General features: G+C 42.4%; 2 protein-coding genes across 12 annotated transcripts in view; one reads left to right on the top strand and one right to left on the bottom strand.

Annotated features, from left to right (window-relative positions):
- Positions 1-14,862, bottom strand: THYN1 (thymocyte nuclear protein 1). 10 transcript variants are annotated; one of them, XM_016191951.2, is made up of 9 exons: positions 14,257-14,279; positions 13,914-14,039; positions 12,694-12,759; positions 5,663-5,761; positions 4,660-4,728; positions 3,304-3,396; positions 823-918; positions 431-581; positions 1-192 (listed from the first exon to the last, which is right to left on the bottom strand). In XM_016191951.2, the coding sequence occupies exons 4-9, from the start codon at positions 5,735-5,737 to the stop codon at positions 155-157; spliced, it is 522 nt and encodes a 173-aa protein (XP_016047437.1). In that variant the 5' UTR covers positions 5,738-5,761; positions 12,694-12,759; positions 13,914-14,039; positions 14,257-14,279; the 3' UTR covers positions 1-154. The 10 variants fall into 10 exon arrangements, with proteins under 10 accessions (XP_016047437.1, XP_060036183.1, XP_007531801.1 ...); XM_060180200.1 differs by lacking the exons at positions 12,694-12,759; positions 14,257-14,279 and adding an exon at positions 14,844-14,862 and having other exon boundaries at positions 5,601-5,761; XM_007531739.3 differs by lacking the exon at positions 12,694-12,759 and having other exon boundaries at positions 5,601-5,761; positions 14,257-14,333.
- ACAD8 (acyl-CoA dehydrogenase family member 8) overlaps positions 14,436-15,684 on the top strand; it is a 23,582-nt gene continuing 22,333 nt past the window's right edge. Inside the window, exon 1 of one of the 2 annotated variants that reach the window (XM_016191953.2) lies at positions 14,436-14,642. In XM_016191953.2, the coding sequence (XP_016047439.1) occupies positions 14,534-14,642 (109 nt within the window). In that variant the 5' untranslated portion in view covers positions 14,436-14,533. Of the gene's footprint in view, positions 14,723-15,684 lie in introns of both variants that reach the window. The other variant, XM_060180198.1, reaches the window with a different exon arrangement.

The raw sequence follows: 15,684 nt of genomic DNA on the forward strand, positions 1-15,684 counted from the left end.
AACTTTTGATAATGCTTTATTGGGGGAAAAATTTACAAAAACAACCTATGTCTACAACCAGGTAAATAGAATATCCATCTTTTGTCTTACAAAAGCTTGTATTCTTTGGAGTAATGCCTGGCCCATTCCAGCAATGGTGTCTTGGTTAACTTGATTACTTCTCCTCCAGGCTCAAAATGAAATCAAACTCTTCTGCCAAAAAGGGAGAGGAAAAGAGAAAGTAGGTCATGGGTCTGTCTGAACAAAGACTTTTTTTTTTTTTTAATAGAGACAGAAATCAAAAGAGGGTGGGGGAGAACAGGGAAATTACAAGTGAGGAAACAGATCCAGAGAGGGTGAATACTGTACCCAAGTCTAATCCACAGTAAATGTGAACTGTTAGGGTCATTCTGGGATATGAGTAACAGACAAAGCAGCCCACTCTTCTTACCTTGGGTTAGGGGCTGAACTGAGAGTCGCTGGCGAGTGAAGAGAGCCATATTTTTTAAGGGGCCACCAGTGGCTTTATGAGCTTGGTGATGGGTTTTGAGCTCAGCCAAGGGAATGAAACGCTTCATCATCCGAACAAACTGTACATCCACCTATGACAACAGTGTAAGGGACAGAATGGCAAGTCCAGCAGACTGCCCTCTATCTCACCCAACTGCAAGAGGTTCCTATGGACAGGCTACCAGTATTCTGATCTTCTCTTCAAAGATAAGGTAACCTCATCTGAGTAAGACTGGTTCTGCTACTTGATCTAAAGACACCCCAGATCATCTCTCCTCCCTCTTTTTGCTCATCCTTCCCATCTATTATTATAGAAAAAAGAACAATCTTTACCATAGACCATTTGGGGTTGTCTTCTTTGCTTGAAGGATCATAATGGGGGTTAGTTTTCTCAAACTGTGTGTGGTCTGGGTAGGCCTCCTTCACAATCTGAAACCAAAACCAAATCTCCAACTGTTCACCTATACTGTCACCTCTACAGCTAGCCTTTAATTCAGGTCTCATTTCTTTTACTTTTTTTTTTTTCCTTGCATAATCAAAGCTGTGCATTCATGATTTCCCAGTCCAACTTTCTTTTCATTTAGATAAGAGGGAAGGAGGGAGGGAGGGAGAGACACCACAGCACCAGAGCTTCCTCTAGTACCTGAGCAGCTCCCAAGTGATGCCAGAGCTGAAAACTGAACTGGAAATAGGTCTGGTGAGCTTCTCAGACCCCCCAGCTTCCATTTCTGACACTGTACATTCTTATCCCACCTGCCTTATTTTATACCAATGAAAACTCAAGATAGCTGGATATAATACATATAGTCTCAGATAAGCACAGTGGATCGAGCCTATGTGACAAGTCTTAACAGCACATCAGGGGCTGGGCAGTGGTACACCTGGTAGAGTGCACACATTGCCATGCACCAGGACTCCTAGGACCCAGGTTCCAGCTGTCATACCCACCTGCAGGGGAAAACTTCACAAGCGGTGGGACAAGGCTGCAGATGTGTGTGTGTGTCTGTGTGTCTGTGTCTGATTTATGTCTGTTTCCAAGATAAAGAAAAATGGCCGTCATGGGGCCAGGTGGTAGCTCACCTGGTTGAGCACACGTTACATTCACAAGGACCCGGGTTCAAGCCCCCAGTCCCCACCTACAGGGGGAAAGCTTTACAAGTAGGGCTGCAGGTATCTCTTCCTCTTTACCTCCTCCCACTCTCAATTTCTGGCTGCCTCTATCCAATAAATAAATAAAGATAATAAAAAGAAAAATAGCCATCGGAAGCAATGGAGTTATGTGCAGGCACTGAGCACCAGTAATAACCATGGTGTTAAAAATAATAATGCATGTCTTTAATTCTTCTTCTTCTTCTTCTAGCGTTTGCCCTTCTTCCGTAGCCAGTCAACAGCATCAGGTTGAGCCTGATGTAAAGTTTCGAGACCTCCTTTGAATCTGGAGAGGTGGCAGTCGTTGACTATGTGGGTCATAGTCTGTCTGGAGCCGCAGGGGCAGTTCGGGTCGTCTCTGGCTCCCCAGCGATGGAACATAGCGGCGCACCGGCCATGACCTGTTCGATAGCGATTGAGGAGGGCCCAATCATAACGTGCTAGGTCAAAGCCAGGTTGACGCTTGCAGGGGTCTGTGATGAGGTGTTTGTTCTTTACCTCAGCTGACTGCCAACTCTGTTTCCAAGAGTCTGGAACAGAGAAGTTCAGTGTAGGCGTAGGGGACCAGATTGGGTGATGAGACGTCAAGCGTTGGACAGGGTGGGCGAAGATATCCGCGTATATTGGCAGGTCTGGTCGAGCGTAGACGTGGGAAATGAACTTAGATGATGCCGCATCCCGACGAATATCTGGCGGGGCGATGTTGCTAAGAACTGGCAGCCATGGAACCGGGGTGGAACGGATGGTTCCAGAAATTATCCTCATGGAGGATAATGTCCTTAATCAGTATTAATATCAGTATAACTGGTGCCAATGTTTTTTTCACCTGCAGTTAGTAATTTTATCTTGTAACTCCTGGATTGGAGAAACTACCATCAGGCTTATTTTTGAGTGAAAGACTCAAAGTGAGCATGAGAGAAGTTTGTGCTTCTCAGACCTGAAATGAAGACCTGTCCTATTAAAATTGTTGACACATGAGAATAGGCCAGGGTGATTTTTGCATTCTATGACAGCAGGGATGAGATGGAAGGCACTTTGTTGTTATTTGCCTCCATGGTTATTGCTGGGATTCGGTGCCTGCACTACAAAGCCACTGGTCCTGGTGGCCATTTTTTCATTTTGTTGTTGTTGGACAGGACAGAGAGAAATCGAGAAAAGGAAGAGTTGGGCGGTAGTGCAGTGGGTTAAGCGCATGTGGTGCAAAGAACAAGGACCAGCATAAGGATCCCAGTTTGATCCCCCGGCTTCCCACCTTGCAGGGGAGTTGCTTCACAGACGGTGAAGCAGGTCTGCAGGTGTCGTCTGTCTTTCTCTTCCCCTCTCTGTCTTCCCCTCCTCTCTCCATTTCTATCCTATCCAGCAACGACGACATCAATTAACTACAATAAAACAACAAGGGTGACAAAAGGGAATAAATAAATATAAAAAAAAGGAAATTGAGAAAAGAGGAGAGAAAGACACCTAAAGACCTGCTTCACCACTTGTGTAATGACTCCCACCCCAACCCCCCACCCCCGCAGGTAGTGAGCCGGGTACTCAAACCAGGATCCTTATTCAGGTGCACTACCACCTAGCCCCCAGCACTTAATTGTTATCTTCTTTAGAAGCTGTATTTTATGTCTGGATGAACGGGGAGGAATTGAGACCAAAGCCTATACAACTCACCTTCATAAGTCCTGCAATACCTGGCTCTTTGCAGTTGCTATGATAGAAGAAAGCTTCTTCATCCACTTTCATGGCTCTAAGGAAGTTCCGGGCCTATGCCAGAGAAGAAGCAAGAACTAAGGGACTGGATGGTGGTGTACACAGTAAAGTGCACTCATTACCATGCTGAAGACATGGGTTCAAGTCCCTGGTCCCCACCTGCAGAGAAGCTTTACAAATGATGAAGCAGTGCTGTAGATGTTTATCAATTGCTCTCTGTCCTACCAAATAAAAGGAAGAAAGAAAGGAAAAGAGAGAGAGAGAGAACCAGCCCCCCTTCCAGTTGGGAAACTAACTTGTAGCAGAAATGAAGTCTACTCTTATTAGATGAGTCTTTCCTTTTCTCAACCTCTCCCACCTCCAATTTGGTTATTTTTTCCCCCTTTTCTATTTATTTTTCGGGAGAAAGAGCTACAGAGAGAAAGAAACCAGAGCTCTTCTCAACTCTGGCTTATAGTGGTATTGGGGATTGAACCTAGGACCCCAGAGCCTCAGGCATGAAATTTTTCTGTATAATCATTATGCTGTGTCCCCAGCCCTCAATTTATTTCTTTCCTATGCCAAAATACCCAAACATGTACTAGGACATTGGCCAGAACACTAGCCATTTGTAAATTACATGTATTGGGTTGTTGGTAAAGTGATGAGAGTTTTTTTTTTTTTTTTTTTTTTTACCTCCAGGGTTATTGCTGGAGCTCAGTGCCTGCACTACAAATCCACTGCTCCTGGAGGCTATTTTTCCCATTTTGTTGCCCTTGTTGTAGTTGTTATTGTTGTCATAGCTGCTGTTGTTGGATAGGACAGAGAAATTGAGGGGAAGACAGAGGAGGAAAGATAGACCTGCAGTCCTGCTTCACTGCTTGTGAAGTGACCCCCTGCATGTAGGGAGCTGGTGATCCTTACGCTGGTCCTTGTGCTTTGCGCCATGTGCACTTAACCCGCTGCACTTCTGCCCAGCCCCCATGACATATTTTTTTCTATGCAAGAATGCCTCATTGCTTTTCCAAAAACCCAGAAGTTATAGTAGTTATGGTTGGCCTGTGTGCTTAGACAGACAGGCAGTAAGGCAGAGAAAGCATAAAAGAGACCAGAGCCCTGAAGCTTCCTTCATCATGGTTGGAGCCATGCTTGACCTTGAATCGCACACATGGCAAGGCAGCAGACTATCCAAGTGAGCTATTTTGCCAACTCTGTAAAGATATTTTCAGATCTGCATTCTGGGGAAAAAGCAAACTTGGCCAGAAGGTTTCCTTAAGTAAGCCATAGGAAGTAGCAGCTGGCTTACATCTCACCTTGGGATTACAGTCCTGCTTTTACCTGGTAGTTGCGAACACCATCCCAGCAAGCTGTCTGCTTGGGCTGTGCTTTGAGATCCTCAATGCCGAACTAAGCAACAGAAAACAAAGTCATTCATAACACTGCCCTGAGCCAACTGGTTAGCCTATATGGGTACTGGCAGTTCCTTCCCCTACATGGAGGCTGCTTCTGACTACAGTAGAAGTACATAGTTTACTAGGAAGTATAGCTTCCCCAAGGCACTTACATTGGGTGAACATAAATCTTGTTTTGTGTTTAACCCTTGCTAACATAAGGATTAGTTGAACTAATACTCCAGATGATACAGCAGTCTGGTTATCCCATGATAAATCACACACACACACACACACACACACACACACACACACACACACACACACACACATATATTTCCTTGGTTATTAAAAGGAGTTTATACTTCCTGGTTGGTATACCAACTATAGCAGAAGGTATCTAGGAGAGGAGCCGATATCAAAAGAGAAAACCAAGAAATGTCCCCTAGATCAGGGTTAGCAAACTACAACTTGTAGGTCAAATGTAGTCCCCTGCCTGATTTTTTAAAAAATAGAATGTATTTACTGTGTAACAAAGACAGATCAGAGCACAACTGTAGTATATGTCATGTCGGGTAAATGTAGGGCATGATGTATGCAAGTCCCAGGCTTTCCACGCATATCACTGTGGCCACTTTTCTTACCACAATAGCAACCCTAATGTGGGAAAGCTATCCTATCAGTTACAAAAAAGTTTGCCAACCTTTTTCCTTGAAGGAGGATTTACAAAACAGCTGATGGTAATATATCCTGCTGATTTTACTCATAATGACCTTTTCCCTACCCTGCACAGATAAAAAGCAGGCGATGGAACTTCATGGTGCCTGATATTACTTCTTGTTTTTAAAACAACAGCTTGAAGTGACTGGAGACAGGTATTCGTCTCACCTTTACATCTACACCTTTCTCTAATCGGCTTTCTGGCTCTGACTTCATCAGCCAGTAGCTACCTGTATTCTTCTCACAATTTTTTGAGGCTGGTATCTTCTGAGGGCTGGAGCTCTCCGTGTTCTTAGTTTTGACATGTTTTCCTGCTGGACCCTTCTTGTCTACAACAGGAGAAGCAAAAAGAGGCTCATCAAACCTACTGACACTTTTCATTGTGTAAAAGCATTTGGAGTAAGACCTGAAGTCAAATCCTGGATCCCTTAATTATGAAGTTTAACTGCTGAAATTCTGATTTACTATAAAAGTAAAAGTGAGTCAAGAAAGCCTAGCTTGGGCTGGGGAGACAGCATAGCAGTTCTGCAAAAAGACTCTCCTGCCTGAGGCTTTGAGATCCCAGTTTCAGTCCCTAATACCACCAACAGCCAGAGTTTATTTGTAATGAAAGAGATGATAAGTAAATCTGTCCATCTACTTATCATCTCTTTCATTACAAATAAACTTTTAAAATATGTTTTTAAAGAAAAAAAAAAGAAAGCCTGCTTTTCAGGAAATATTCAAGATCACTAGTTCAGTCATCAGTTCAGGATATATTCCAGATCACCAGTTCAAATGGTTATGGTTTAAGAATAAAGATTCAATTGTCTGAGGCTCAGGAAGCCAGGCGGTGGCACAGCGGATCAGCTGTCTGAGGCTCTGAGGTCCCAGGTTAATCCCCAGAACCTCTATAAGCCAGAGCTGAGCAATGCCCTGGTGTATGTCTTCTCTTTATATCTCTTTCATTAAAATACAGTCAATAATTTTTTTTTTTTTGTCTTTAGGGTTATTGCTAGGACTCAGTGCCTACACTATGAATCCACTGCTCCTGGAGGCTATTTTTCCTCTTTTGTTGCCCTTGATGTTTATCATTGTTGTTATTGTTATAGCTGTCACTATTGCTGGTTAAGACAGAGAGAAATCAAGAGAGAAGGGGAAGAGAAAGATAGACATCTGAAAACCTGCTCCACCATTTATGAAGCAACACCCCTCTGCAGGTGGGGAGCTAGGGTCTCAAACCAGGATCCTTATGCCAGGCCTTGCTTTGTGCCATGTGCACTTAACCTGGTGCACTAGCACCGGTCCCCAATGATTTTTTTTTTAAAAAGAATAATGATTCTAAGACCAGGCAGTGGTGCACCCACTACAGCATATTGTTTTCATGCATGAAGACAAGAGTTCAAGTCCCCAACCCCCACCTGCAAGAGGAAATGCTTCACATGCAGTGAAGCAGTGCTGTAGTTATCTCATCTCTCACTTTCTCCAAAAAATAATAATAAATGGGAGTGGGGGGGGCAGATGAGTAGTGACATATTTGATTAAGCACACATGTCACTATGCATAAAGACATGGATTTAAGCCCTGTTCCCCACCTGCTGAGAGGAAGCAGTGCTGTAGGCATCTCTTACCCTCAATTTCTCTCTATCCTGTCAAGTGAAATAGAAAAATAAAGGGGAGGCAGCCTCTAGGATCAGTGGGTTTGTCCCACAGGCACTGAGCCCAGCAGTAACCATGTGACAAAGAGAGGAAGAAAGAACGAAAGAAAGAAAGGAAGAAAGAAAAGGGAGAAGAAAAATGGCTGCTTGGAGTAGTGATAGTATAGGTATTATACAAGCACCAAGCCTCAGAGACAACCCTCATAACATTAGACAAAGAAAATAATAGTTCCAGGGGCCAAGGAAGTGACTCACTCAGTGGAGTGCACAAATACAAAAATACAGACACAAAAGTTTGTCTGAAGACAGAAAATACCCAGGGTAGCCAAAGCAATTGAGAGAAAAGAGCAAGAATGGATTCATCATGTTTCCTGACCTCAAGACATACTACAGAAAGAAACACTATAATCAAAACAGCCTGGTACTGGAATCAGAAATTAATCTGCACACCTAATTTTTGACAAGGGAGCCCAAAACATCAAATGGAGAAAGGAGAGCCCATTCACCAAGTGGTGTTGACAAAATTGAGTTGAAACATGTAGAATAAAGCTGGACTACCATCTTTCACATTATACAAAAGTAAACTCCAAATGGATCAAAGGCCATAAATTATCAAATACTTAGAGGAAAATGGAGTCTGAACTTTTCTTCCATGGAACTTTTTGAAATAGCTTTGCCTATTTGAATCTAGTTGCAAGGAAAACAAAAGCAGAAATAATGATACTACATCACTGAATAGCTGCTTGCTGTAGGGCAAAAGGCACCCCCCCCAAGTAGTGGGAGGAAATTTTTATGCGTCTTACATCAAAGAGAAGGCTGATAGCCAAAATACAGAAAGAACTCACCACACTAAATAAAAAGACAACTTCACTGGAAAATGGGAAGATAGGGGCAGAATCTTCTCTAAAGAACAGATCCAAAGGGCCAACAATAACAAAAAAATGCTCAAGGTCACTAATTATCAGGGAAATGCAAACTAAAAAAATAAAATAATGAGACCACCTGGGACTGCAACAAGACAGGACTAGAACTACATTGGGAGCTCACTGAATTACCAGAGCATCCAGAGACCACAACTCTGCTCAGAACTCCAGCTCTACCCAGTTGAGAATCTTCTCCAAAGAACAAAGAGTATCAAAGATCACCTGAGACAGCAACAAGACAAGACTGCAACTACTTTGGGAACTCACCAAGTCACCCGGTGAGTGAAAACGTGTGGCTCGTGGACAGAGAGGAGCCTAAGATTCCTGGGGCTAAAGCCAATATCTACTCCTGAGCAGATAATAACAGTCTGGCAGTTTTGCCAGTTGAGGAGCCACCTCCAGTCTGTTTTTCCAACAAAAAGACTGCTGAAGGGAGGAGAGGACTGCCTTAAGACTTAGCAAATGCAACTGTGAGTCTCCATTTGCACCTACCCAGAGAGGCTGGAGCAACAGGGGGAAGGCCCTGTGCTGACATCGGGAGGCAGAGAACTGACTGGGAGAAGATCTACACTCCAGTGGTCTAGTGATGGGCTGTACAGTGGGAGCATTTTCCACATTGTTCTCCTGATAAGAACATAGTGAATAGTTGCCTCAGAATCTACATACTATAGATAGGACTTGTTTAGAAACTCACAGGATCCAGCAGTGCTACCTGGCTTGGCAGAGCAGCTGAACTGAGTCCAGAGCTTTGGATCCTTGGGGTGTGGGAGTCTTTTGCATAACCACTGTGCTATCTCTCCCCCACCCTACTTTATGTCTTGGTCAGAAGTGAGTGACTACTGTAACCTCCTAAACTGATAAAAAGCCTTCTCAGACAAGCAACAGTTAAAGGAATCGACTATCACCAAGCCTGCCCTGAAAGAAGCCCTGAAAGGTCTCCTATAAGCAACCACATCACCATAAACTTAGCATTTATCAGAACACTCTAAAAGTCTACAATAATGGCATTAAAATATCTTCAATCTATAATATCAATAAATGTCAATGGCCCGAATTCACCTACTAAAAGACAGAGTAGGAAGATGGATCAGAAAACACAACACAACCATATGTGGTCTGCAGGAATCCCACCTAACTCAACAAGACAAACAGGGTCTCAAAGTGAAAGGATGGAAAACTAATATACAAGCCAATAGACCACACAAAAAAAGGGCAGGAACAGCTACGCTCACATCTGACATGATAGACCTTAAAGTAAATAAAATTTAAAAAGATAGGGATGGACATTACTTAGTGCTCAGAGGATCAATCTGTCAAGAGGACCTGATGATTATCAGCATCTTTGCACCCAAGGAGAGACCATCTAAATACTTCAAACATCTACTGAAAGAACTACAGCAATATAATAACAGCAACACAGTTAATAGTAGGGCATTTCAACACCCCACTCTTGCTCTGAGTTTCGTCAACAAAGACTGCTGAAGGAGAGGACCCCCTAAGATTCACCAATTGCAACTGTGAGTCTTCATTGCTACTGTCCCTTTGAGGCTGGAATAGCAGCAGGGAGGCCTTGTACTGACATCAGGGAGCAGAGAATTGACTGGGCAAATCAGGGAAGATCTACACTCCTAGTAGTCTGGAGGTGGGGTTGTATAGTGGGAGCCTTTCTAAATTGGTTCTCCTGATGAATTGGGAAACTCGGTGAACAATTGCCTCAGAACCCAGTTAGTACAAACAGGATTTGTTTAGAAACTCACAGGATCAAGAACTATGGCCCAGCTAGGCTCTGACAGCTGGCTGTGCTGCTGAATTGGGCCTGGAGCTTTGGACCTTTGGGGCATACAAGTCTCTTTGCATAAACTTTGTGCTAATTCTCCCCCATTCTGTTTTAACTCTGTCAAGAGTGAATGATTCTGCTAAAATATCTACTTACAGGTAAAAAGCCCTCAGGCTTCCACAGCCTACAGGAAGAAAAAAGAACATAACAGGGACTAGCAGTCCCTGTGCTTCACATTAGGGATTGAGATAACATTGAAACTAATACTTCCCAAAACTGTGAACTCTTACTTCCTTACATAGACACAAGTCAATCCAGACATTAATGGATTAATGCATTTAAAAGTACTGAGAGAACAGAACTGCAGGCATGACACTCCCAATTCTCAAATAGTATTATAGGGCCATTGTAATCAAAACTGCTTTGTACAGGAACATAAACAGAAGTGAAAGGCTAGTATACTGAAAAGTTATGAGTCACTATTTAAGGAAGTAGAAAAAGACATAAAGAAGTGGAAATATATTCCATGTTCATGGGTTGGAAGAATTAACATAATCAAAATGAATATACTACCCAAAGCCATATACAAATTTAATACAATTCCCATCAAGGGCCTAACCAATTTTATTAGAATAAAAAAAAAAAAAAGATGCAAATGTTATCTGGAACCAGAAACAACCCAGAATTGCTAAAAACAAGCTTAAGAAGAAAGAACTGGAGGCATCACTCTCAGATCTCAAGTTGGGGCCACTGTGATCAAAACTGGTTGGTACTAGAACATTAATAGACACACTGACTAGTGGAATAGAATTGAGAGCCCAGAAGTAAGCTCCCACACCTATGGACATCAAATCTTTGACAAAGGTGCCCAGACTATTAAATGGGGAAAGGGAAGTCTCTTCAACAAATGGTGTTGGAATAAATGGGTTGGAACATGCAGAAGAATGAAACTGAACGACTATTTCACCAAGCACAAAAGTAAATTCCAAATGGATCAAGGATGTGGAGGTTAGACCAGAAATAATCAGATACTTAGAGGAAAGTATTGGCAGAACTCCTTTCTGTCTAAATTTTAAAGACATCTTCAATGAAACAAATTCAACTACAAAGAAGACTAAGGCAAGCATAAACCTATGAAACTACATCAAATTAAAAAGCTTCTGAACAGCAAAAGAAATCACCCTAACAAAAAGACCTCCCGTGGAATGGAAGATCTTTGCATGCCCTACATCAGATAAGAAGCTAATAACCAAAATGTATAAAGAACTCACCAAACTCAGCAACAAGAAAACAAATGACCCCACCCCAAAAAAATGGGAAGAGGACATGCACAGAATATTCACCATAGAAGTCATCCAAAAGGCCGAGAAACACATGAAAAAATGTTCCAAGTCTTTGATTGTCAGAGAAATGCAAATAAAGACAACAATGAGTTACTACTTCACTCCTGTGAGAATGTCATATGTCAGAAAAGGTAGCAGCAATAAATGCTGGAGAGGTTGTGGGGACAAAGGAACCCTCTTCCATTGCTAGTGGGAATGTAAATTGGTCCAACCTCTGTGGAGAGCAGTCTGGAGAACTCTCAGAAGGCATGAAGTAGACCTACCCTATGAGCCTGCAGTCCCTCTCCTGGGGATATATCCTAAGGAGTCAAACACACCCATCCAAAAAGATTTGTGTATATCTATGTTCATAGCAGCACAATTTGTAATAGCCAAAACCTGGAAACAACCCAGGTGTCCAACAACAGATGAGAGGCTGATTAAGTTGTGATCTATATATACAATGGAATCAATGGAATACTATTCAGCTATGAAAAATGGTGAATTCATCTTTATCTTGGAATGGAGTCAAATATATCATGTTAAGTGAGATAAGCCAAAACAAATGGATGAATATGGAATAATCTCACTCATAAACAGAAGTTAAACAAGAATGGAAATTACTAAGCAGAATTTGGACTGCAGTTGGTGTACTGCAGCAAAGTAAAAGACTCTAGGCTAAGGGATAAGGTTCAGATCCTGGAATATGATGGCAGAAGAGGAACTAGTGGGGGTTGTATTGTTATGTGGAAATGTTATGCATGAACAAACTACTGTATTTTACTGTCAATTATAAACCATTAATCCCCCAGTAAAGAAATAAAAAGAAAAAAAAGGACTCGGGGAAGGAGGGGAAAAGAAAGTGAAGGGACACTGGGTCCTTCTGGATCTCTTAGATACTGATCATGGGGAGATGAGAAGCTGTGCCTATGTGTTAAAGATTATATACTATAAATGATTAACCCCTCCCCCAAAAACTAATAAAGATTAAAGATTCTAGGAGACCACTAGGTAACTCACCCAGTAGAGCACACACATTGCTATGCTTTAGGACCTGGGTTCAAGTTCCTCACCACCACAATCAAGCACTTGCAGAGGGGAAGCTTCAGAAGCATTTGAGTGGTACTGCAGTATCTCTCTCTCCTCTTGATGCCTCTCCCTCTATCTTTCATCCTCTGTTCAAAGGAAAAAGAAATGACTGCCAGGAAAGGAGCTGTAGAGGTGCGTAGAACCAGAACCCCAGAGATAATCATAGTGGTATAAAAAAAGTGCACTTTGCAGCTATGGTAGAGTAACCTTTATGTAAAGAGCGTGAAAGAAAATGTGCTTAAAATATAGTATGCCATCAGTAGCTGTTATTAAATTGTATTCTAAGACAACCCTAAACTCATGTATTACTCTAGTCCAGTTAATTTGTATAATCTATAAAATGTTCCATTCATCTGAAAATTGTATCTCAAATGACATCCCATAAAAATCTGTCACTCTGGTCTGATGTCACAAATTTAGTGACTACACTACACACCTACTGAATTAAGCCTATACTCCTACATCAATCTTAATTAAATTTCATTTACGTTATGTCTAATACTCTGAACCTACCTTATCTAGTTTCTTTGTGGTTCCTTTGGAACAGGTACACTGTGAGTTGTTAAATAGTACAATGTGCTAAAAAAAAAAAAATGAAAAAAACAAGACAATGTGCTGCACACAATCCAGAACCCTTATCATTCTCCAAGGAGTATTGCTTTGTTCCTGCTCTTCATATTCTTAGAACATCTGTCATCATTGCAAATACAAAAATATGCCTGTGGAAATCCTCATCCCCTAAAGCTCTTAATTTTACCTTTTAAATTTTTTTCACTTGTAATTAATAGTAGGTTACAAGATTGTGAGATTACAGTGTATATAGTTCCACACCACACCCACCACTAGAGTTCTGTATCCTTACACTCTTACTTCCCAAATATAACCACCATAGTTCTCACAAGTTTAAGAAACAGTTTGCTTGTTTCTGTGCCCCCCCACCCCCAGGTCATGTTTATCAGTTCTCTAGATCCCACATGAGTGAACTTCTTTCTCCAGTCAGTCCTGGGATTCCTCCCTGCTCTCACCCTGCTAGCAATCCAGTTTACTGTCCCTTTTCATTTGTTCTGTTTGTGAATTTTTTTTATTATCTTAAATATTTTTTATATTTACTTTTCCCTTTTGTTGCCCTTTATTGTTGTTGTAGTTATTATTGTTGTTGTTATTGACATCATCATTGTTGGATAGGACAGAAATGGAGAGAGGAGGGGAAGACAGAGAGGGGGAGAGAAAGATACAGACCTGCAAACCTGCTTCACCACCTGTGAAGCGACTCCCCTGCAGGTGGAGAGCAGGGGGCTCAAACCGGAATCCTTACGCTGGTCCTTTGAGCCACATGTGCTTAACCCGTTGAGCTACCGCGTGACTCCCGAATGGTTTATTTTTTTACCAGAGCAGCATGCTCAGCTCTGGTTTGTGGTGCTCAGGATTGAACTAAAACTTTGGAGCCTCAGGCATGAAAGTTATTTGCATAACGTTAACTTTAGTACTCAACATCTTGTATCACAAACTTTTGTTGCTACTTACCAACTAGCTGTTGTTTGAATGAACAAGCAAGACGAGATTCTGGGGGTAAACTTGGTGGGAAGATTAGTAGAGAAGTTGGAGGTCAATTAGGGGCAACTTTATGATAAATTATCCACAAAAGATTCACCCCACAAGTAAGGAGTTGAAAGTAAACAGCACTACACAGATCATCTTTGGAACTACCATTTTGCAGCGTAGATGCATCTCACCTAGCCCAGCAGCCCCGGCCAGCCTCTTCCGTGGTCTAGGCATGGTTTCCCTGCAGAAGGCTGAAAAGCGGAATATTCTGGAGTCAACCAAGAGATACAAGAGGAATCTGTATGGGCCCCAGAAACCTGCACAGAGCAAGACAGAGACAATGATAAGAATTTACAGGTTTTCCACTCCTAAGATCATTTGCAAAGAACTGAGCTCTTCATGTCCTCCCGCTAGTTACCCTAGCTCCTCCCCCCTGTTACCCTAGCCCCTGTTTCCGTCACGCTTATCTTGCTCCTAAACTTCTATTCAGTTCTTTTCCTTGATCTTTCTCTCCATCATATATTATCGTCTCACCACTCTGCAGATGAGAAGTTAACACAACCACCCAGATGGCAGAGGACTTTGCAGAGCTCCTTGGCGCTCTAATGACGTATTTTTCTAAATTGCGGTCCCAGGGCACTCTGGGAGTTGTAGTCCTTGCTCCCAACAAGGCTCGCCTAAACCCAGATATAAGAGTTGGTGGGACTACTACAGTTCCCAGGGTGCAGGCTGATCAGCCCCAGGCCAGGTTAAGGCTAAAATCCGATGAGGTCAGTTAAAGTTGATTATTCTGGCTGGAGTGAGAGCAACTATGTTGGCAAATTGCTACTTGCGGCTGAGCTCTAGATTTGGTCTTCTGCGCTGTGGTTTCCGCGCCCTCGGCAACAATGGCCAACGAAGCTTGGTCTCCTGCATCGATCGTAAGACCGGGAGCAGGGGCCCCGGGTCTGGGCTGGGCACCGTGGTCTACACCCGTGGAACGCGTAGTCGGTCGCCGAAGGTCAGCCTCGCATTCCCTGTGCTGGCTGACGGCTCCTGGCGGCTCCTCCCGCCCTGGGTTGGTTACCCCATCCTGCCACCCAGTTCTTCTGGCTGAGCTCCCCACTCGCCCTCACTCTCACCCTGCCCGCGTCTCTTCTGCCTTGCTCGCTTCTGCTTCCACACCCTTCCTTATGGATGAGAAGCCGGGTCCTAAAGCTGTTCGTTCCAGATTCTTAAACCTTGGCGTCACTCTTGTCACCCACGCGAGGAAATTTATTCACTATCAAGCCACTCAGCTTAAATGGGATAACCGAGACAAGTACCGTGAAACTTTTCAGGTTTAGTGTGGAATTTGTATTACGTAATCGTTTAAAATCGTTTAAAACTTCCCACACTTGACTATTCTCAAATAACACTGTTCCTTTGCTGTTTGGAATGTATTTAGAGCCTTGGTTTTGCCCTCTTGCTTAAATTTTAGTTACTATAAAGGCTTTAGTCATCTCATATTCTGTTTAGCTTTACTATTTTAGTACATGTATATTGACTACTTGAATCCTGCCAGTAACCACCAAACTGCATGAGGCTTTTGTGACTATAGGCTTTTTCCTATTACCCTAAGTATTTTACTTGCCTCAGCATGCTTTCTTGTGAATGATTTACTTTTTTAAAAAAATGGTCACTGCTCAACCCTGGCTTATGCTATTGCTGGGGACCAAACCTATGATATTGGAAAAATAAGCCTCAGGCTTATTTTGCTATTTCTGAAATCCATATGATTTACTTTTGTTCTTAGTAGCAGTGTTCTTGTTAGCATTCCTTTTTCTAAAACTGGCTGTTGCAAATTTCTAAAAATTAAAAAGAAAAGTATTAATACACGAGATGATTTACATACTGTTTCAGAATGCAATTTAAATCTTTTTCTAAAATGCTTTTTTAACATCTCGTGTAAGATGTAGCCATTCACTCTGTCAAATAGTAACA

This window comes from Erinaceus europaeus, chromosome 20 (genome assembly GCF_950295315.1).
Source record: "Erinaceus europaeus chromosome 20, mEriEur2.1, whole genome shotgun sequence".
NCBI lineage: Eukaryota > Metazoa > Chordata > Mammalia > Eulipotyphla > Erinaceidae > Erinaceus > Erinaceus europaeus.